This window comes from Zonotrichia albicollis, chromosome 2 (genome assembly GCF_047830755.1).
Source record: "Zonotrichia albicollis isolate bZonAlb1 chromosome 2, bZonAlb1.hap1, whole genome shotgun sequence".
Taxonomy (NCBI): Eukaryota; Metazoa; Chordata; class Aves; order Passeriformes; family Passerellidae; genus Zonotrichia; species Zonotrichia albicollis.
The window spans coordinates 340,985-363,125 of record NC_133820.1 but is presented as its reverse complement, the minus strand read 5'-3'; the positions used below and the strand labels follow the sequence as shown (position 1 = coordinate 363,125).

Sequence of the window (22,141 nt, the reverse complement as noted above, 5' to 3'; positions counted from 1 at the left end):
ATTAATGCTCCTCAGCCCTCAGGAGCTGCAGACACAGAAAGGACGGCTTGCATTCCCAGATAAAGGGACAGGAAATGACAACAAATTGTAACTCATTTTGAACTGAGGCCGATTCACCAGGTTTCAGGTATAAGGAAAAAAAAACACAATAACCTGAAACCTTGTGCTAAACAAATGGGACAAAACTACTCCCTCAGCCTAAACATTGGATGAAGATGGGGACCCTCAATATGAGGCTACAGCTGGGCAACTATTTCCCTCTTGAGCCAGAAATTTGCACTGGAGCTTTGACATACTCTTCCTCATTCTAACATGTGTCTGGGAGAAGGAAAAAAAAAACCAAAAGGAAAATTTAAGAACGTTTTCCTAAAAATTGCAGTAACCCAGAATATTATTACCTGGGATCTTGGAAAGAAGACTCAAATTTCAGTTCCTTCTCTGCCCAAATATGAGCTCCTGTAGCTTTGATGTCCCAGGAGAGGGCTGGACACAACCCTGTGACTGACCCACTATTTTCTTGCAGAGAATGGGACTGACTGCAGTTCTGGGGCCACAGAGGCTACACCTCTTTGGGGATGCACTGACACCCTGGGCTCATGAGGGCAACCCCCTTCCTGGTACAAAACCCCCAACCCTCACGTGGCTGCCCTGCACAAGCAGAGCTCCTCATTGAAATCTGTCTGGTTTTGATGTAGAACTTGACCCAAAACCCACAAACAGGTAAAGCAATTTCTGCAGCACGTTAGTTCGGCACTATTAGTAAAGCAGAAGTAACTTGCATATTTTAATAAGCCAAGAGAACATGAAAAAGCATTTATACTTTCCAACAGTGCTTTGAAAACAAACTCAATACAGCTTTCTTACAGCAATAGTTATGAGAGATGAAAATCCTGAAAGACACATACCGCGTAAACTGCTGGTGGTTAACAGAGCCCGTGCTTTATCTGCTAAATCACTATTTAGGGTATTTCCCAACAACAAAACATCAATGGCCTCCTGCTTGGAGCTATCAAAAAAGTTATTTTGGATCGTTCTGGTCACAGAACGAGCACCATCCTTCAGCTTCCCAGCCTGTTGGGGAGGAACACGTATAGAATATTTTATGTCGGACACTGCTCACAATACATTGGCAATATTCAGTAATATATGCAAACTGTGTTAATGATCTTAAGGGCTAAGGCAATTCTCTTCTTTAAGTGTAAAATCAAGTCGTCTGAGCCTACTGGGCTACATGTGACTCCCCCCACCCCCAGCCCAGATGCTAAAAAGCACAGTAATACCTACAAAGCGTAGCTAACAAGCAGATTGAAATTAAATGAAATAAAATTAAACAAAATACTGCAGGGAGGGGAATTTTTTTTTCCCTAAACCCTAGCTCTTTAAAAAATTAATTTGCTATAGTGCCATGTTTAGACCATGACAGGGATTTTGGGCTTTTCCCCAAATAGTGAGAAATGAGCAAGCACTCGGATCCAAATGCCATGACACGTGAATGTACATGTTTATGCACTCAGGAGTTCAGAATCCACATTCTGGAATACCCATGTTAAAACCAGAGAGAACTTCGACTTAAGACCGCCCTTAGCTTGTTGCAATGACATGCAAGTGTCATGCAGCATCCCAGAAGGAGCACAGGCACTGACCCGTGGCCACAGACACGGGTTCTGCTCACTGCAGCCCAGAGAAGCAGTGTCCTACACCTGGGCTGAACAAGGGTCCGCAGGGAAATGTGCTGCTGAGGCAGATGTACCTGGGCTCACACACACCTAAAGGATAATGTAACTAACACAGAACGCAGTCTGGCGCTCAGTCCCAAACCTGGCAGTGCTGACTGGGCACACACAAACACCTGGTGCTGCATGGGCTCCATCAGGGATGCTGCAAGGATTGTGTTGTTATAGAAAGTACTCCCAAGTTGACAGCTTGCACTGTCCATGAGTCTCTTAAATGCATGTGGAAAGAAGGCAAAAGCTTAACAAAACTGCCCTGGGATTTAGTTCTGAACTAGGCAGCAAGACAGAAGCTGCTCTTTTGGCAAGGCTAAGTGGCTTGGGCACACAATGGCGATGTGCTGTGGGGAGCACTCTGTGCAATAGGATTGGGATAGGATGCACTCCCTCCCTGGCAGACAGTGGGCATGGGTGTGGGGAGCACTCATTACAACACAATTTTGGTAGGATGCACTCCCCTCCCTGGCACACAACGTACAACCGGTGATCCAAAAATCCACACTCACCATCCACATACCAGGCAATTAATTGAAAGGAACCCCGAGAAAGCAAAGGAAAGAGCAGGTAAGGAGTTAGATGGAACAAGTATTACAATACTTTTAGAAGAACTGGTTTGCAGTATAGAAAGATATATTAACACACCTAAGGTTAAAATAATTTTCTCTCATGTGAAATTTCTCTATTTTTACTTGTAAGTACTCTTGGGCTTTGAAGAATCAAACTGACAAGTAGGAAATAGAACAATTTTAGGCATCAAACTTTTCATTTGAGAAATGAGAATGCAACTTAAAAACTACATTTTAAAATATACACTCAAAGTACTCAAAACATACTGAGTCAGGTTTAATTGAAAGAAGAGCAAGTACAAGTGTATGGTTTTGCAAGCATTAAAGATGCTCTTTGAATAGACTGGACTCATGTCAGAGATGTGGGATTTGATTTATGAGATGCAGTACTAATTAAGAGTTGTTCCAGGCCAGGGATTCAGAATTATTCCAAAGACAGCAGAGTAAATGTACTGTGGTGGTTTAACCAACTGAAACCAGGACCATCTACTCTGCGTTTTGAACATTAAAAATGGCAATATATTAAATGCATCTTTTAAAGTAAAAAAAATACATCTATGTAGCCAAATGAACTAGATTAAATGTATATTTATTAATTTAGGAAAAGGAATGAAGGTTGAATGGCAAAGCCAAGACAAGGGGAGACACTCCATAAAATACTTACTGCACTTTGCCTGGCAGTCTAGGTGACATTTTTGTAAGAAAATAAAACTAAACATCTTGCACCAAATTCCATTCAACAGTAAAATACAAGCAATTCCCAAATGAAGAAGTCTGGTGTGCACCAGCCAAGGGGCAGAACAAGTAACAAGTTGATTTGGTAACTTTGTTTTTATGTATTTTGTGGCGACACCTCCTACATGAGCAGAGAAGGACCCTGGCACAGAGTGACAGAACAAATGATGGAAAACCCAGAAGAGCTGGCTGTGGGTACATGGGCTGTGACATGGAATGAGGTGCAGCACATTCCTGAGCAGAAAGAACAGGGTGAAAAGACATTCTTGAAGGAACTACGGGCAAAAATTGCTACGAGCCAACATTTGTCTCGACAGGTGTCTGGCAAAGGACAGGATTGGGGAAACAAAGAAGCAACATTGGGAGGAAAACAACAAAAAGGCAGCATTAGAAAATGGGAACAAGTCAGATATCAACCCAGACAAAACAAGCTGAAGAGAAACATGACACTGTCATGGAGCATGGAACTGTTCTAACAGCCTTAAAAAGCAGGGTGGAAACAAAACCTGGGGTTTTTTGGTGACTGCAAAACTAAGAAGAAAAAGCTGGACAAACACACAAACAAAACCCACCAGGCTACAACTGGATTAGTATTAACAGTATTAAACATGAAAAACACGAACAACATCCCATCAAACACACTTGACAAGGAGATACAGTGAATGGAACCAAAATAATAGCAGGAGATGTACAGAGAGAAAAGTAAAAGTATTCAAAGAAACAAAAGCTGATTCGAACATACATTTTCCTGAGCTATGTTCTAAAGAAATGGAAGATTTCAGAATTATCCAACAGAACAGTGTTACGTGGGAGGCAGGAGCATGGCTAGGAAGGGATGTACAGGAACGTGACCTGGTTAGCAACAGAACCAACCATTCAAATTAATTTTTCTGGTTGGTTGGGTTTTGTTTGGGATTGTTTTAGGATTACAAAGAGCAGCTTTTTGAAGATAAAAACTCATCACTGCTAAATTAATGGCAGAATTCATTCAAACCCATACTGAACACTGGTGAAGCATTTGAGAAGATGTACTTTACCTTTGCTTTTCCTTCAAGGGCTCCAGTTCCAGCATAGATCTTACTGACAGAATCCCCATTGACAGACCACATGGATCGGAAAACCTCCTGGAAGCGAGTCACTAACTGAGGCTTCTCAGCCAGCCCCAGCACCTCCAGCTGCTTGGTTAGCATCTGTAACAGGGGAACACAGCATTAGCAAAAAACCCAGCAAACCAAAAACAAAAAATAGCCCCACTTCAAATACATTTCTTATAAGGCATGTCGTGTTTTTCAGAAGATATGCATAAACCCCCACAAATCCTGTGGGTTTATATGTCTCATTCTGAGCAAACTGTCAGCACAACATGCTTGAAAGGCTGCATCACCCATGTAATTCAGCACCAACACTGCATCTTCCTTTGAAGATAGGCAGTAATGCAGGAAAAAAATTACATAGCTGATTTGTAAATGTTTTCACATTGAAGTTCACCAAACTAAACACAAAAGCCATTTTCAAGAGCTTTTACAAATCTTTAAAACCTTAGGGTGTGTGACAGAAGGAGAAGGAGCCTCAAATAACAGACACAGAATGGCAAAGGCACAAGTCTGAAGGCTGGGCAGCAATTAACAAAAGATACAAAAGGAAACTTACAAAACAAAATTAAGAAGAAATAGACAAGAAGTTTTAGAAATTGGGTGCTTGCTCTGATAATTTTAGGGGGTCATCTAGAGTTCAGTACCTGTTACTTTAAGTATTACTGTCTTCAAGAAAGCATTCATATATCTCATTTAATAGCATTTTAAATTTAAGTAAGCAGTTCCTCAGGATTAGCCATTTCCCTTATTAATTAGTTGTATACTTTTAGCTCTCATACTTTAGCTGAAATAATAATTCTCATTGCTGAAAAACTTGGCACACCTGGTTTAAAAAAAAAAGTTGTATTTATGCAGTTTTTAAAAGGATATGACAGGAAAAAACAGAGCTAGATAGCTATGTTTGACATGTAATACTCTACACATCAAAAATGTAAGAAGCGTCTTCTGCCACAGCAAACTGGGTAAATGCAGCAGCCAAGCACTACACAGTCCACCATCAGATAGGTCTGTTCCAAAACCAACACCTCTAAGTTGTCACAGAAATTCCTCTTAAGAGGGGAATTTTAACTCAATAAAACTCAGAAAACAGAAGGATAATGGCTTGACCTTGCAGCATGCATGTATTTGCATTTCCAAACGCGCTGAAGGCCTTGTCTCTGGCAGCCAGGCCAAGGAGCAGGTCCCGCTGGAGGATGCAGCTGTGAAAAGCCCATTGCCCTTCCCAGGGAAGGGGAGGCTGCTCTCCCCCCCAGGGCCCGGCTGCACGCAGTTCCTACCTCCAGGCCCAGGAAGGCCTGCACGCTGTTGGTCCTGTCCAGGCAGTCCAGGCAGTTGGTCCTGACGGTGCCACTCTGGGACCTGCGCCAAGGACAACGGGACAGGGAAACACTGAAACCACTCACCCAGCACACAGCTCCTCAGCACAGGCAGGCACAGAGCAGCACACCAGGGCACTGTCAGCGCCCCACAAGAACACCGTAAAGGTGGCAGCAACACGGGGTGAGCTTCCAGCGCTCACTGAGCACAGCTCAGGCTGTTTCTGCAAATAACAGCAGTCCTCCTGCTTCCCCTGCTCCCAGTCCTTCTTGGTTAAGTGCCATGCGAGATTAAGGTTTCTTTTCAAGCACTTAAACTAACACACTTCCAAAGAACCTCAGAGAGAAATAACTTGTAGTTACAACAAAAATGAAAAAAAAAACCATAAAAACAAACCTACTGAGTCAGTTCTTGAATTTTCTTTAACTAAAAGTAACAGGAATTCATGATCTAACTAAAGCCAATTCCAGTGCCTCAGTACTTGCAGATAAAGATAAAAAACAAGCCTCTCCCCTTTAGCCCAAGGGATGCTTGAGGCCTGTAAGCACTCAGGACTGCTGCACTTCCTTTGGGAAAAGCCCAGGAACTCCTGCTAGAAGCTCTCAACAGGATCATGTTGAGCAGCACCCATGGGCTGCTTGCTCAGCTCAGAGTACAAACACTGATGGCCCTCCCAAGGACACACATTATCCCCCACTGGTGGCATTCTCACTGCACACCAAAGGCAGGGTGGTTTCAGCACCTTTAGAGACCTAACCAAAAACTGCAAGTTCTGAACAACTTGCTTCAAGATTTTTCCTTTTTAGCATTAGTGTCTCCACATTTCATTTGAAATACAAAGCAAAAAGCCTGACATTTCCCAAGGGAGACAGTTTATGAACTCACAAGCATAACCACCTTCTATTAACACAACTCCTTGAGCTGTCACAAGCCACAACTCTTTTTTGCTTTCCGTCTGTTGAATTTTCATTTGTGATGGCATTAGTTGAATCCCCCAATTAAAACCAAAATGCCACTTTCAAAGCTTTTTGGAGCTCATCCCCTCATCATTCAGGGAGAGCCTCACTCAGCACCCTGCCCTGCATTAGTTAAAAGGACTAAGGGTGTGGAAGGGAGCAGAGAAGGACTGTTGCCTATTCTATCCCTGCTTCTCTTTTCCTGCTGAGATGAGAACAGTCGTTGCTCCAGGAATCAGGAATAAGGACTGAGCAGAGCAGGATACATGCATCTGAATCCTGCTTGAGAGAATGGAATCTCTCAAACGGGGGATCCAGGCACAGCCAAACCACTGTCCTGAACACAAACATTTACACCACACAAAAACGGCACTGTGGGTCCATCACCGAGGGAAGTGCTCAGCCTGTTACACAGCAAGATGGAAAAAGAGACATTAATTCCATGTGGCTGCCTGCTAGAAAAGGGATCACTGACCCTTTCACAAAATCCTGAGGTGAAAGGCCTGAAATTAATTCCTGCCCCTTGAAAGTCTCACAGAGATCATCTTTAGAGATTTTTAGAGCACACACAGAATGAGACAAGATCTCACCAGAGTAAAACGGTGACTCATAGTTCAGCTGTTAAGGATCACCCAGATACACTAAAACCACAACAACAGACGCAACATGCTTTCTCTTATCTTCCTGCTGAGGGGTGAAACACATCCCAGAACCACATTTTAATCTGAGGAAAGCTGTACACACAAACCTTTTCACTTCCTTCCCATCAAAATAGAAAAATCCACACTCCAAGAATTTCTGGACTTGAGGTTTAAGCACGCTGTGTAGTTTCTCTGCCTTTCCACCTTTAACCATCTGGTGATAGTCAAAGTTCACCATTTTGATATCAGCTGAATGTTCAGATGCTTTCAAATGGCTCTGGCATTGGAAACAGAAAAAAAAAGTATCAATATACCATTACGTGAACACACAGAAGTAGGAGCTAAACAGGAGATTACTAATATTTTAAAAGTGCTTTTATTAGCTTTCTTTTAGGTAAAATGAAACCACTTTTATCACCATTGAAATTAATCACTCAGAACTGATTAATATTTCACATGTGCATTTTGTTTCCCTTGTCACAAAGTCAGGTTTGGCCCTAAGTCAGGTTTGCCCCTTACTCCCCCAGGGGCTCTGTAAGGGCTTCATTGCAAACGAGCCAATTGCAAGGATATGCACAGGGAAAGAACAGCCATACTCACCTGGAAGGCTTTGCTGAGCATGTGCTCCCCTTCCTTTGCCCCCAGTAAATTTACAATAATTTGCTTGCCATATAAATTTTTAAGTGTTTGGAAATGCCTGTTAACAGAAGAAAAATTCCACAGTCATTTTCTGGCACACAAAAATGAACAGCAACACCTGCAACACTGAGAAGCTGGAAAGTATCAAACAAATTTTATTCACACTTGTCAACAAAGCATTGAAAGGCACAAGCAATCCCCACCAAGTTCCCAGCTTTGCTCAATTCCACGTTTGTACAGACAAAGCCTCCCCTTTGGAATAACATATCCCATCTCTGTGATGGGATAGAACTTATCAGAGGTTTTCAGTGCATTAGCAGAACCTTGAGATGATTTTACCTGTCAAAAGCTGGTGCATTCGCCTCAAAGCCCCTTGACATCCTGACACGGTGGGATCCCACCTACAACACCAAGAGCACATTCAGTTGTCTTGTTTGGAGAGAAATGCTGCTATGTCTAAAGAACCCAGAGTCCCTGCAAGGCACCAACTATTTTAACCTTTCCTGTGAGAAATGTGCCACAGCAGTAGGAGCCGAATCAGTCCTCCTTTCCAGAACATTGTGATGAAATTGTATTGCAGTAACTCCAGATCCTTACTGACTTCTTGAGAAGACTTCTGCTCAAGAGCAATTCAGAAGAAAACAGCCTTTTTGAATGTCCTTGGATAACCCATTTAAAGAGGAAAAAGAACTTCCAAGAGGAGACATGGAACCAAGAATGGACAAAAGAAACTTTTGGACTTGAGAGAAGCAGGTCTGGTGAGACACAATAGCACCCACATGCTCTCAAGGACCACCTCATCCTCACAGGCAGCTGGGAAGCAGAGCCCAAAGGCTACCGGATGATGTTTAAAAGGACATGAATAACAATTATCTCTATCTCCTGCTCACCTGCAGTCCTGGCTGCTCCCAAAATAATGGAACAGATCCTCGAATCTGTATGAAAGATGACACAGAGTCATCCAAATAGATCACCTGGTAAGGAAAGTAAAGCACAGTATTAATAATTATCACAGTCTAAGATTCTCGAAATCTTAGCTTTACCTAAACATGGAGCAAATACAATATATTTGTGCATCACACGTTCCACACTACAAACTACAACACTGTTTCCAAGACTCTGAACAATTCCTACAACAAATTCCATCACCCTCATGCTCCCCTGCAGAATCCAAATTCACAACGTGTACAGAAATACAGCTTTTATTATTTGGCCTTGAGTAAGTTCTGCACTAGGAGTAGGATGTTTGAAACAACTTGGTAAGACCTTCCTGCAGGAACAGTTAAAATGAACACCAATGCACAGAGAATCACCGTGCAGCCCACTCAGAGCCCTGGCACAGATTTTCTGCATCAGAAACCAACATATCACAGTCCATGAAGTACCCGGGAAAGGCAAACTGCAGTGGAATAACACAGGAAAGGCAAACTGCAGTGGAATAACACAGGAAAGGCAAACTGCAGTGGAATAACACAGCACAGCCATTCAGCAACACTGGCACACCAGGAAACTTGGGCACAGCAAGTGTAACTAGGGTGTTGTGACTGAACAACTGGCACTGGAGGTGCACAAGCAGAGCCCTTCCTGCACGGAATCCTCCCTCAGTCACTGGGCTCTGGAAGGAGTCAGCCAAAGAAACCTGGAAGCACGAACACAGGAACAACCCCTGCAGGAACAGGCTACCAAGGCAAGCCAGCACAAAGGATTTAGCAGGCTCTCACATTTCTGCGTGATGAGGGCAGAGCCATGACACTCCAAGGCAGCAGAAGGACAGTGGCTCTAGAGGCTGCCTTCCAGAGGAGCTGTGCTAAGTGCAATGCTTTTATTTTTCCTGAGCCACAAGGTTCCAGTGTTTTGGTATTTGCCCAAAATCCCTTTTGCCTGTTTCTCTTGCTTCAGATTAGCTCAGGCCAGAAGGGGCACACGCAGCTCCAGGGGCTCAGGGGAAGCACAGCCACCCACAGGAGTTCAGCACCTTCTTAAGCTGCTGCAACTCAGCCCCAGGCATGCCCTGCCATAAGCCACACTAAACACCAAGATCATCAAATCACATAACCTGCTTAGCGTCCTCATTTAGCATCAAAGAAACCATTCCAATACCTGCTGATGCCAGACTTGACCCGTGATACATTGACTTAGAGCAAGAATCTCACCATTGCAAAGACTGAGGGCTTCCACTGCCTTGCCAGCCCGGCTGTGGGCACTGGGCACGCCATACCTGCTCCGTCTCCACGAAGTTGGCCACGTGCCCGTCGTCGTTGGTGCCGCGCACGTTGAAGCGGGTGCCCGCCCGCTCGCAGCTCAGCCGGGAGATGAGACAGGCCTTGGCCTGCTTGTGAGCGGCGTAGATGGTCCTGATCTCCACGCCCCCACACATGAGCCGCAGCAGCCACTCGTCACAGCTCACCCCGTAGTGCTTCAGGTGCAAGTGCAGGGACTGGTTCCTGCAGGGGAACACAGCCAAACAACCAGAGGGAATTGCAACTCAGCTCCAGCTCTTAAGCTAACTCCTCGCATTTCACACCCACTAACACCAATGGGACCAGGAAAACAGGCATGCTACAGTTTTGTGATGTAACTCTCATTAAATCTTCCTGAAATTGCAAATAGCCCAATAAGAAAATGGGGTGAAGCTATCAATTTCCATGACCCTAAAATAATAACCTTCATAGCCCTTGTTTGTCACCCCCAAAAAACAAAACAACACTAAGTTGTTTATACTGCTCTGCTCAGCCTTGTTTGGAGAAGCCAAAGATTACAGACTCCAGGAAAGCAGGACAGGATTCCAGCGACAGGGTTACTTGTTTTGTAGTGTGTAAAGCCCCACACTACCTCACACCACCACAAAATAAAGCCACAATAGAATAGATATTGAATACTCCATTATATGTCATTATTACATGCCACCTAACCCTAACCTGGTCACGAGAGAGGCTCCCAGAAACACATTCCCAGCCAACTGGCTCTCTTCGCTTTTAAACACCAATTTCAGGGCTGGGTGCTGGTACTCCATGTACTGCATACATGACTCTCTAACAGCAGTCACTGCTCACATGAAAGGAGGATCCACAGTTTGAATGTACCTGCACAATTACCAGCACTAAGCAATGCTGCATTATGCAAGAAAGACTAAAGTTTGGGTTTTGCAAGATTTTCTGTTTGCCTCACTTTAGTGGGGCTTGGCTTTTGATCCTCTTTGGAAACATTCAGTTGTATAAAATCGGAGCAAAGTTTTCAGCACAGCAAAGAAAAGCCAACTCCAGGAAGATGCCTGGTTGTGCCTCTGCCCAGAAAACTCTACTGGAATTGCAAACAGCATGTTCATTCTAAGTCTCTAACGCATTGTAAATCTCTAGCTCTTAAATTTTAGCCTTTTCATCCTAAACCTGAGTATACAGGTGCATTATAATAGTACACACAGCCAAAAGTCTTGCCCTGGGCACTCTGAGCAGGAACACCCCCAGGAAGCTCACTGAGGTGCATATGCAGAATGCTTCCTGTTCTTGACTTTCAGTGCATATGCAAGAATACTCCCTTTTCTTGGCTTTCAGTGGTTGCATTTCTAGACCTTGGAATCTGGACATTCCAGCCACCTCCTGTCAGGACTGGTCCTTGCTAAAAACCCACAGAACAGTGTCACTGCCAGAGTTTTACAGCAGGGGTCAGAACCAGCCCAGCTCACTTTGACAGGGTTACCAGGCACTGTTTCTCTGAAGCCCTGACTGATCCATGGAGAGCCAAGTTTTTTTCCAGATGCACGGACAAACAGCAAGGTCTCTACAAGCCCTCTAAACCTACATCAAGGAATAATGTTTCTGAAAACCTGAGCTTATTTCCTTCCTTAACAATTTTTTCTTGTATTTGACCAGATTCCTCTACCTGACTGAGACCAAAGAAGCACTGGCTCCTATGCTGGAGCTGGTTGGGTGTATTTTGGCCAGCAGAGGGGAATGGATGTAGCTTTTCACCTGTTCTAACGGTGTAAAGCCAAATCTTCAGCACCCAACCGAGACACCCGGACACACAGAGCATTTTTAGCAAAAGCTGAGGGGAAGAGAATTTCTGACACGTCAGGGTGCATTACTGGCATTATTTAAGCTGCTGATCGACAGAAAGAGTAGTATTCCTCTCACCAAAAATTCTCTGTGATAAAACAATACTTTATTCCAAAAAATCCAGTAAAATGATAGTAAATGCAGCAGCCAAGCAAAGTGCACTTTGTAGCAGAGCCCACCAGCTGTCTCAACAAAACCCGCAATATCACTTTTTTGAGTAACAAAGCTTTTTAAGTGCTTTCTTATGTTGGAAACCCCCTTGGAATCTATCTACAAACAACACAATTTTAGAAATCAGAATGTTCTAAAAAACAGTAATTTTTTTCCTTTGAAGTTTCATAACCACACCCATTTAAAAAACTGACAATTGATGAAGAATTAGGAGGCACCAAAACTGAAACACAACATCACAGGCAATGTTCAGATGAAAATACAATACAAGCAGTGAAAAATCTGTGCCTTCCAATTAAGAAGCTTCCAAGCGGTCACAGAAACAGCCTGTCATTAGTAATACACTTCTGCCCTCCGAGCTGGAGTAATGCTAGTCAATGTCAAGGTTTGTGGGAGAAAGGTGCACACATAAGAGCTGGGAAGGACAGGGACAAGCACTTGCCAGGCATTACTGTGCAAAGGAACTCACGGTGTAACGCTGCCGGAGCACTTGTGCACTCACCAGAAGAACCTGTTGTCAGTGGTGTGCTCCTGCATGCTGCGGTGGGCGCTGAGGCTCAGGTCCAGGCTGACCCCCGTGGCAGACCAGGCGAAGTAGAAGCTGCCCGAGTTGAGCACCTTGCGCACCTCGGAGACGCGGTCCTCGTCTGCAGGGTCCGCGCGCAGCGACACGAACTCGGTGCTCGTCACCCGGAACACCTCCGAGTCCTGGATCTTGCCCACAGACATGCACCCCGTCACCAGCACCAGGTAGTGCAGCAGCGTGTCCCCTGCAGCACAGGGAGAGAATGCATCTCAGCAGAGCAGGTGCTGATCCATTCCTGTACTAAAGGCTCACAAACCCACCCCAGTGTGCCTGAAAACGTACACAGAGCCAATGCCAAGGAGAAACTACTCCGCAAACAGCAGGGACTGCAAAAACAGAAGCTATTTTTGTCCACTCCCTCATTTCTGGGAGCGCTCCAAATTTGTAAGTTAGTCTGCAAAGAAAAAAATCAAACCAAACAAACAGAAAAAAATAAGCCCAGTTTCTGTTGCAAAGATGCAGCTGCACAGGAGCGGCACAGGGTTGTGCCACAAATGAAAAACACAAGTTTCACATCTTTGACTCACCGAGGTTTAACCTTAGCACACCCAAGAGCCCGTATGCATCCATGACTTTGGAGTACGTGTTCTTGATTGTGTCCTTTTCTGCAGAGGCTGGGGAGAGGAAATGAAAGATCTGCTGATGTAAAAGCCCCAGCACTATGGCAGCAAGAACGAGACACTCCACACTGAAAACTCCAAACTGAGGGATCACAAAGCAGCTGCTTACTGAGGCTTCTGGAGAGAAATCAAAATGCATGAGCATATGGCACTTGATAATGGAAAATGAGGGGTTGACTCTGTGACAAAGTATGATCGTGCCATGTTTTTCAGCAATAAAAAAGCAAAACTCCAAGTGACATTAAAGGAGAACGCTGGCATTTTAACAACATCATCTCTTGTTATAAAAAGCATGTACAGGACAGACAAATCAGATGACTGAGAAGGCTCTCCTGTAATTAAAATTAGTGCTTAATGTTGTTTTCTTCATGGAAAAAAATTATCCTTTTTAAAATACCCTTTTTCTCCAAGAATAAAGCCATCATGTGGCAGCGTTATCTCTGCAAAAGACTGCTACAAGTCCATTTTAACTATCTTAGAAATATTCCAAGCAGATCAGAACTCTCGCAGGTCCGCAAAAACTGGTATTGAAAAGCCATGTCTTACATGAATGGGGAAGACAATTTCCACAGGCAGTTTTGAAACAGAACCCACAAAATAGCCCTGTCATATTTTAGAAGAAATTAAAGTTGATCTGCCATGGCTCTCCTGGGAGTTCAGTGAATATTTGAGCCCTTCCATCAGCACTGTAACAGCCAGAGCAGCAGATCCCTGGATCCCACCTGGCCTGAGCTTCTGCTCACGACCACGACTGCACCAGGAGGGAACACCAACAATTCCAGCCTGGCCACTGGATCTGCACGGATCAGGATGCCATGGCTCCCAACCATCAGCACCGTTCTGCTTTGGCACTGAAAACCTCAGGACATGACATGGAGAGGAGTAAATCAAAATGCCCATCTGCCCTGGCATTCTGCTGTCCTCCCTCTCACATCAGCTGCATCATTTACAATAAAATCTCTATCTTATTTAGAATAAAAACCCTCTATTTCACCTACAACTGCTCTTCCCAACAAGCATCCCCAAAGATCAGTACAGCCCTGCCTGTGCACAGGCACAACCCTTGTGTTCAAATATCCGCCAGCTCTTTCAATAAAGTGGATCAGACACTTAAAATAGATGAAACAATTATTTAACCACAGCCTGAAATCCAACCCTATTCAATGTTTTATTCAGTGGACTTCTTAAAAGTTTCTTTACCTTATTGCACTAATATTCCTTTAATACAGATGTAATAAAAATAGTTTGATAGCAATATGAAGATCTACTTCTGAAGTCCTCACCCAGTGTGAGTGCTAAGAACCTGCAGCTCATCTAAAAACATGTTGTGAGCATAACCAAACTGCGTTTTTCTTAACCAGAAAACCACTGGGCTGGGAAGAACTCCTAAACCTCAAACCCTGGTTCCTTCAGTCTGTTTTTGAGAAGGGGTTTCACGATACCAACGCACTCTTCTAAACTCAGTTCCCAGAAAGCTGCCGTGTTCTCCCTCCACAACTGAAATGATTATGGAAAGATCAGGTTTCCTTTCAAACTTCTTGCAGGATTTTCCTTAGAGGCGCCTGCTGGGATTTTGTGACATGTCAGAACAATGCTTTTTCTGTCCCACGTGGATTTATTCTCTTTTTCCAGTGCAGAGAATGCTGGATATCCTTGCTAAGACTCAAAAAGTAAATTAAGTAACATGGGCTTTGCAAATTTAGACCAACAAAAAAGGCCCACAAAGGCCAATAGAGCAGCAAAGGGTTGCAAAACCAACCAACTAATCAAATAAAACCAGAGCAGCTTACTGTGGCTGGTCAATTGCTGTTTGCTTAAAGTGCCCAAGAACCAACCAAAAGTGTTTCATGCCATGCTTTTCATTTCCATTGGCCCCAATTCAGTGTGACCTCAAAGCTTTCCCACAGTGACCACCTCAGTGTTTCTCTCACACTGCCTGCACTTTTCCCACCTCAAGTTGTTTTTTAAGGCCAAAGTTCACATGACAAAACGTCAAATTTGGCACCATGTCCTCCATCCGGCCCTGGTCCATGCCCACCAGGCTTCTGCTTTCCAGGCAGTGCCCAGTGAGGAAGTTGCTGTGGTCAGCAGTGTTACAACATCCAGGAAAAGCACTGCAGCTTCTGCAAACCACGATGGACTCGGGGAGACACAGCTCCACCACACTCCTTCCCTTTCTCCTCCCAAGGACTCCTACCCAGCCTCCTGATCAGGCCAGATCTGCTCTCTGAGAGCCCAAGGCACCAGTCCTACTGACCCCATCTGCAGCCCTCCAAAAACAAAAAGGTTTTATCCTTGCAGGATCACTGTTGGGCACCACCAAGGAACCCAAACCAAACTAACAAAAAACTGCACAAGATAACAATACTTGCAAAGTGATTTTCAAATCAATTTGTTATGTACTCCGGAGAAAACCCAATCTGCAGTGTCAAGAGAAAAACCACAAAATTTCAAGTCACTATTTAGTAAGGATTAACAGCCAAGAGCATTTTAAAACACCATCTGTAAAAAGCACACCTGCTCAATCACAGACTCTCACAAGAAAGGTGAACAATTAATTATTTTGAAGGGAGTACATCAGCCCTCCCAGTTTTACAGAAATGGAACCCCAAAGGTGAACAATTCCGTGATTTTGAAAGGAATACATCAGCCCTCCCAGTTTTACATAAATGGAACCCCATCAACAATACTGTTTTCGGGATAATCTGCTTCAAGGTGTATTCCCCTTCATTCCAGATGCAGAGATCAGTTTCCCAGTTTTAACACCTGAAAGGGTCGGATGACACTGAAAGTCACTGGGTAGGCTTTCTCTGTTCTTGGTGTGCTCACAGGGACCATGAGACAGCACATTTCAGTCAGTGCCTACAGTTCCCAGGTAGAACATGGGACTCTCAGAATGCTTTTCCTTCAGACCCAGGACTTCTAACTTACACTAGACGAGACAAAGCCCACACAACTATCATTTTAAAAGGTTTAGAACCTAAAAAAATCTGAAAAAACTGTGAAAAATTTAGGAACACCATTTGGTATTGATCTTTCAAGATTACGGTTTTCAAGGGTTTTGTCAAATTACGACTGTCAGATTTTTGGTATTTAAAGCTAAAACCCAAATATTACCACAATCAGAACAGAGTCACCACTTTCACCTATTAAATTAACCAACCAAATATCTATTTTACTACTTTTGACACCTCTTCTTTTGACACTTTTTGGCTCAGCTCACAATGCTGGGGATGAGAAAACCCTGCCACATTGCTTTTCAAGGCCTGCTGAGACCACCTTGGCTGATCTGCATGGAAGGATTTACTCACTAAGGAGTGAGTAAACTGAGTACCACTGCTCCCCACGGCAGTGAACAGCTACCAGGGTGCACACAGGTTACTACAGATGCCGGCAGCCCGGGTGTGCCTCCCCTGCTCACACCTGCAGTGACACTGAGGTCCCAGGGATGCCGTGACGCTCACGGCTCCGTGTTTACCAGACAGAATGTTCTCCATGGCAGGGACAGGAGCACAGACAGCTTAGCACTCATGTGGGATGAGTCACCAGCAAGAAAGGGAGAGAACACACTCCTGCCCAGCCAGGGAAACCTATCCAGTTCAGACATCTCAGAAAGCCCTATTTCAAAGGAAAAATACACTACCCATGCAACAAAAACATATCTATGACAGCCTCCCACTAAATCCCAAACAACTCAGCAGTGAAGCTGCTGGCATTTAAAACCCAGGTGCTCTCACCAGGTTTGAGAAGGATCCCCACACTCCAGTAACCCAATACCAACCAAAGAGGTGTTAAATGCACACAGGAAAGCAAAGCATGGCTCAGGTGATCAGCCACAGCAACATGAGATAATCCACACAGAGCACCTCCAGGAGAAGCTTGGCCTGGGCTGCTCCCACGTTCAGACTGGGGGGTTACACAACCACCACCTCTGAACCATCCCTTCCAGCCTGTTCCCTGCTTCCCTCGGACCTGGCTGACAGAAACAGCACATGGCACACACTCTGAACCCCAGGTGCTGCACCACCTGAGCCGTGCAGCATTTCCTACCCAGGCTGGGCTGAATCCTCTGAATCATCCTGCAGAGCCTCACCAAGGGCATGGGGAGGAAGGTTAAAGCAGTTTTATCCTTCCCTCAGCACAGTGACACATGTGCTTCCTTTAAGATGGTGTCTGCAGGACCAGTAAGCTCCCACTCTGTTCTCATAGCCCATTTCAACGCCAAATTTCTGTACCTGGATATTCCAGGAGCTGCAGTTCACTAAGGCTCTCAGAACTGAGCCACAGGAATCAGTTTTAATGCTAAAATGTATTTCACTGGGCTGTGCAGGTATTATCTACTCTGCTGTGCATGTATTATCCACTCCACACACAGCTAAGAACTATGATCAGCTATAAGGCTAAACGTGTTAATTCATCTCCAGTATTTACTAAAATATTTGGGAAAATGTCTAACAGTCTTGAGGTCAGCATTGTCAATTTTTGTACTCTAAAAAGCGGCAGCACCATCATCAAAACCCAGAAGCTTTTGGCAGTTTAAAGTGATGCTGTTCTGGATTTACATTGATATATACTTGGTCGGACCATTTTTCTGTCTATTCACAGTGATTTTACAAACATGGAAATCTTGCCCAAGGCACAGCAGTATTGCATTAACTTGGTCTATATTTTGTGCAAACACCTGTAAGTTTGTACAGCTACAGCCTGCAATCTTCTGGCTGGATTCTGTGACACGACCGGTGAGAGAAAGCAACACTTCACAAATCTTCCCAAGTAGTAATAACTGTACTCCTTTAAATACGTGGTAAAAAGAACAGATACCAGAAGGAAGCAAGCAGAAAAAGAGAAGAAAGCTGAGCCAGGAGACTGCTGGGCCTTTTCTGCTGTCAGTTTAAGACTGTGATCTTCAACCATTAACAAAAGTATCAGCACATAATGAATTTAACGAATTTAGGGAATTAGGTGGAAATAAAAGAGAGGGAATTAAAGCAAAATGCCACTGTAAATATTCAGTGGAAAACTATGCCCATGCACCAGAGAGCAAAACAATAACACGCCTCCTGGTTAAGATGACTGCAAACAATGCTCAGTAACTACTGCCAGCTGAGAACGAGCGTGTGCTGTGACCTAACCCACCAGCCAGAACCCCAAGGACACTGCTGTGCACATTAATGATGAGCTACTCCAAAGCACAGAACACAAGAGGAGAGAGGCTTCCAAGCTCCTTCAGGGCTGCCTTCCTCTGCTCAGTAACAACAGGTGGGCAAGAACATGGGATTTAATTCTTAGGAAAGGCCATTTATCCAGGTGCCTGCAGTGTACCCTGGCACGAGAAGTGACTCACTGCCCTTTTTGAGCATAATCTCCAGGAATAAATCATTTCTCACCTGTTAGCCCTTAAGCAGCTCAAGCACGTTCCATAATTACCAAACACAGGATAAAACAACCTGTTCCACAAAACTCCAAAACATTTCACAGCTTGCACTAAACCTGTTTGCTGCCTTTATGACTGGACACTTATCCCCAGTCCACACCACAGAGCCTTATGGATACTGCTACCAAAGCCAAGGAAATTACTACACTTGCTCCCAATCCACACCAGAGGGCCTTATGGATACTGCTACCAAAGCCAAGAGGACTACTTGAATACATGGTAAGCAGAAACTGTACAAGAAAAACAAAAAGCAGAAATTTAAAAGCCGGAGCAAAGCACCCACTGTTCACCTGGACCATCACACAGCTGCAGCAGCCACGTCAGTCACTGCCTGGCCTCTAACAGATGCTGGCTAAAGAGAAAACTGCTGTCATGGAATGAACGCTTTCTACAGAGGAGCCAAAATCCAGCTCAGGAAAGCTGTGCAACCAGGTGCTTTGACTTCCTAAAGAACACAAACACATTTTATAATATTACATATTTTAAAAGTCTACGTAGAGGCCTTAAGGTTCTCTTCTGCACTTCTCATTTTAGTGTTCTTTAGCAAAACAAAAAAGGAGAGGGCAAAAATTTAAGGAACTACCTCACGCATTTTTCACTTAAGACATGTAAAAATAACCTTGCAATGTAAGACATCCTGCTTCAAAATATTACTCATTTTATTACAAGACAGAGCAATACTCAGTCTAGAGGGAGGTGAAAAATACAGTGGCAAAATAAAGCTAAAAACCAAAAAGCTATCAAAAAATCACACAAAATAAGATAAAACCAAATTATGATATAACATTAAAGAACACAGAATTTATTGCTATGAAATGCAACTTTAGAATTAGCTGGTCAGTGAGTTATCACACGTTCAAAATAGGGTTGTTCAGAACCCAAGAAACAAGGTGATGTTGGAGGCAATTATAAGAAAGTTTAGTGGACACGAAAATATAGATGCATAAAGAAAAGTAATGAAATGTGCAACACTCTCTCTCTACAGATGAAGATAAGAAACTGTCTCTTTTCTCATTTAAACCAGAAGCCTCTCCATCAGCAGAGTTGCTCCTCTGCATTCCCCAAATGAAATGGCTCACACAGCGCCAGGTGTGCCACCCCTCCCACACAAACCCAGATGGACTCACAGAGGACAGCCACGGCTCCGGACTCGAACATGAGGCACTCCTCCCTGCTCCTGGTCTCCACCATCACGCTGAAGGGAGGCGGGTCCAGCTTGTGATACACTCGGAACCCCTTGCTGAAAGCCATGGTGCCTCGGCAGGGCAGCCCTGGCAACACAAGATGGATGGTGTTAGTGATGCAGCCTGCGACAGACTGGGTATCCCTTGCTGAAAGCCATGGTGCCTCAGCATAGGCAGCCCTGGCAACAGAATCGTGTTAGTGAAACCCCCCTGCAAAGCTGGTTTGAATCCTTTCCCAGGGATTTCACGTGTTCAACAAAAACTAACAACAAATCCCCTGCTCCCCCATCCTACCTCACGAGATTTGGTTTACCTAAGTCCAAAAAAATACAGGGATTACCTAAAGATGGCATAAGAGTGTTCCAAAAACAGAACTAGCCAGAGAAACACCCTTCAACATTTGGATTTATTTGAAAGCTTGCTTAAGAAAACAAGAATTTTACAGAATCCCTCATTGGTTTGTGCTGGAAGGGACCTTGAAGCTCATCCGGTGCCACCCCCGTGCCATGGGCAGGGAAACATTCCAGTATCCCAGGTTAATCCAAGCCCTGTCCAACCTGGCCTTGGATAATTCCAGGGATCGAGCAGCCACAGCTTCTCTAGGCACCTTGTCCCAGGGCCTCAACACCTTCTCAGGGAACACACCTAAATCTAACCCTACTCCATTTTAGCTTAAATTTCTTTCCCAAAACTTGATAAACAGGATGTCTTTTCGGGGAAATAAAACAAAAAATAGTTTTCCAGCTACCAGCAATATGGAAGAGCAGCAGCCACCTTAATGGTATACCAGTGCCAAAAGCAGAGGAAGAGCCTTCAATTTTTAGATCTATTTCACCAATTCTGCCCTTGTACAAAAGGACAGGATATTTTAAACTCTGAAGCCGTCAAGACATTTTAAAGGACTGAACAAACACATCAACCTATTTTTGGCTTTCCCCCCGCCTTCCTTCACGAAAGCAGCGTTTGATTCGGATGTAAACCCTGCCCTGCGGCGGCCGAAGCATCGCAGTGCCGTGCTGGTGACGCTGCCTGCCAGCCACACACGAGTGCGATCCTAAAAACCCCCCCGGAACTCTCTCAGCGCAGTAAACCAAAAACAAACGCGAGAGCAGCCCCATAGCCATGCTGAGCATCGGCAGAACGGGCCCAGCGAGGGTCTTTCGTTGCGGGGCCTGTCCTCCCTTGCCGGCAGCTCCGTGCCCTCGGAGCAGCGCGCACCGCCCGCCCCGGCCTCTGCCCGACCCCGCCGGGCCGCCGCAGGGACCGGCCTGGCCCATCCCGCAGGAGCGCCCCGAGCCCCGGCCGGCCCGCGGCGCCGCCCCGCTCACCGTGCGCCCGCCCGGCCGCCCCGCCCGGTGCCGCGGACCGGCGGGATCCGCTTCCTCCCGGCCCGCGTCCTTCCTTCCTTCCTTCCGCACTGCGCCGCCCGCCCCGGAGGGGAGGAGCCGGGGGCGGGCACTGGCCCCGAGCCGGGACGGAGCTCGGGATTGAACTAACCGAGCCGAGCCAGCACCGAGCCCCGCTGCGGGAGCATCGCGAGGAGCGGAACCCGAGGGACGGCCTCGGGAACAGCCGTGCGGACAGAGCCGCCTTCGAGTCACAGCGCCGGGCAAAGGCTGCCGTACTCAGAGCGCTGCCATGCTCACAGCGCTGCAATATTCACAGCGCCGGGCACAGCGCTGCCACACTCACCGCGCGCCCGGCTCGGCTGGCAACCGTCTGAAGCTAATGTCTTGCAGCTGCAGTCATGGGATAGAGCCGTGGGATAACCCGAGCTGGAAAGGACCCACAAGGATCATCGCGTTCTGCTCCTGGCACTGACACGCCAACAGTCCCACCCCCAGCATCCCTGGCAGCGCTGTCCGAGCCGAGCCGCGCCGAGCGCATAGAGCGGCTCCGAGCTCGGCCGAAGCGAGCCGAGCTGCGCCGAAGAGACCAATACAGCCGAATGCGGCCGACAATCGCCGAGCTGAGCCGACAACAGCTGAATTTAGCCGAATAGCTGTGAGCCTTGTGGGGAGCATGCATCATTGCAGGCTTGGGATTGAGTGAAATGCGCTAAGAAAACCAGCTCTGGGGAGGGAGAGAGGAAGGGGGCGAGGGAGGGAAATCCTCTCTTAATATTTACCAATTCTTCTGTCCAACTCATCACAGCAGAACAGCGTGAAGACTGAAAGTGTAAGAAGATGTGGAGGAAAACAGAGAATCTGACAGGAGCACCGAACGCACAAGTGCACGAACTTCCCTTTTTGCTTGGATTTACACTCAGACGTTGTAAGGAATTTGGGAATGAGAAAAGACATTTCAGAAGAAGAAAAAGTTGTTGTTACAATCCTGGCAAAACTTTTGTTCTATCTAATAAAAACAAATTAGTTTAAAAAAAAAAAAAGGTTTTTTTTTCCTTCAGTATTAT

General features: G+C 45.4%; 1 protein-coding gene across 12 annotated transcripts in view; it reads right to left on the bottom strand.

The window, feature by feature from the left end:
- The window catches only part of SYNJ1 (synaptojanin 1), a 48,647-nt gene extending 27,084 nt beyond the window's left edge, over window positions 1–21,563 (bottom strand). For 10 of the 12 annotated variants that reach the window (XM_074529849.1, XM_074529867.1, XM_074529895.1 and 7 more), the window contains exons 1-12: window positions 21,057–21,200; window positions 19,672–19,815; window positions 13,018–13,104; window positions 12,407–12,674; window positions 9,897–10,122; window positions 8,569–8,652; window positions 8,018–8,079; window positions 7,640–7,736; window positions 7,147–7,316; window positions 5,403–5,484; window positions 4,069–4,221; window positions 906–1,071 (exon numbers count right to left, since the gene is read on the bottom strand). In XM_074529849.1, coding sequence (XP_074385950.1) covers window positions 906–1,071; window positions 4,069–4,221; window positions 5,403–5,484; window positions 7,147–7,316; window positions 7,640–7,736; window positions 8,018–8,079; window positions 8,569–8,652; window positions 9,897–10,122; window positions 12,407–12,674; window positions 13,018–13,104; window positions 19,672–19,795 — 1,519 coding nt within the window. In that variant the 5' untranslated portion in view covers window positions 19,796–19,815; window positions 21,057–21,200. Of the gene's footprint in view, window positions 1–905; window positions 1,072–4,068; window positions 4,222–5,402; window positions 5,485–7,146; window positions 7,317–7,639; window positions 7,737–8,017; window positions 8,080–8,568; window positions 8,653–9,896; window positions 10,123–12,406; window positions 12,675–13,017; window positions 13,105–19,671; window positions 19,816–21,056; window positions 21,201–21,420 lie in introns of those variants that run through there. The other 2 variants (XM_074529859.1, XM_074529870.1) reach the window with 2 other exon arrangements.
- Between the last annotated feature and the right edge of the window lie 578 nt (window positions 21,564–22,141).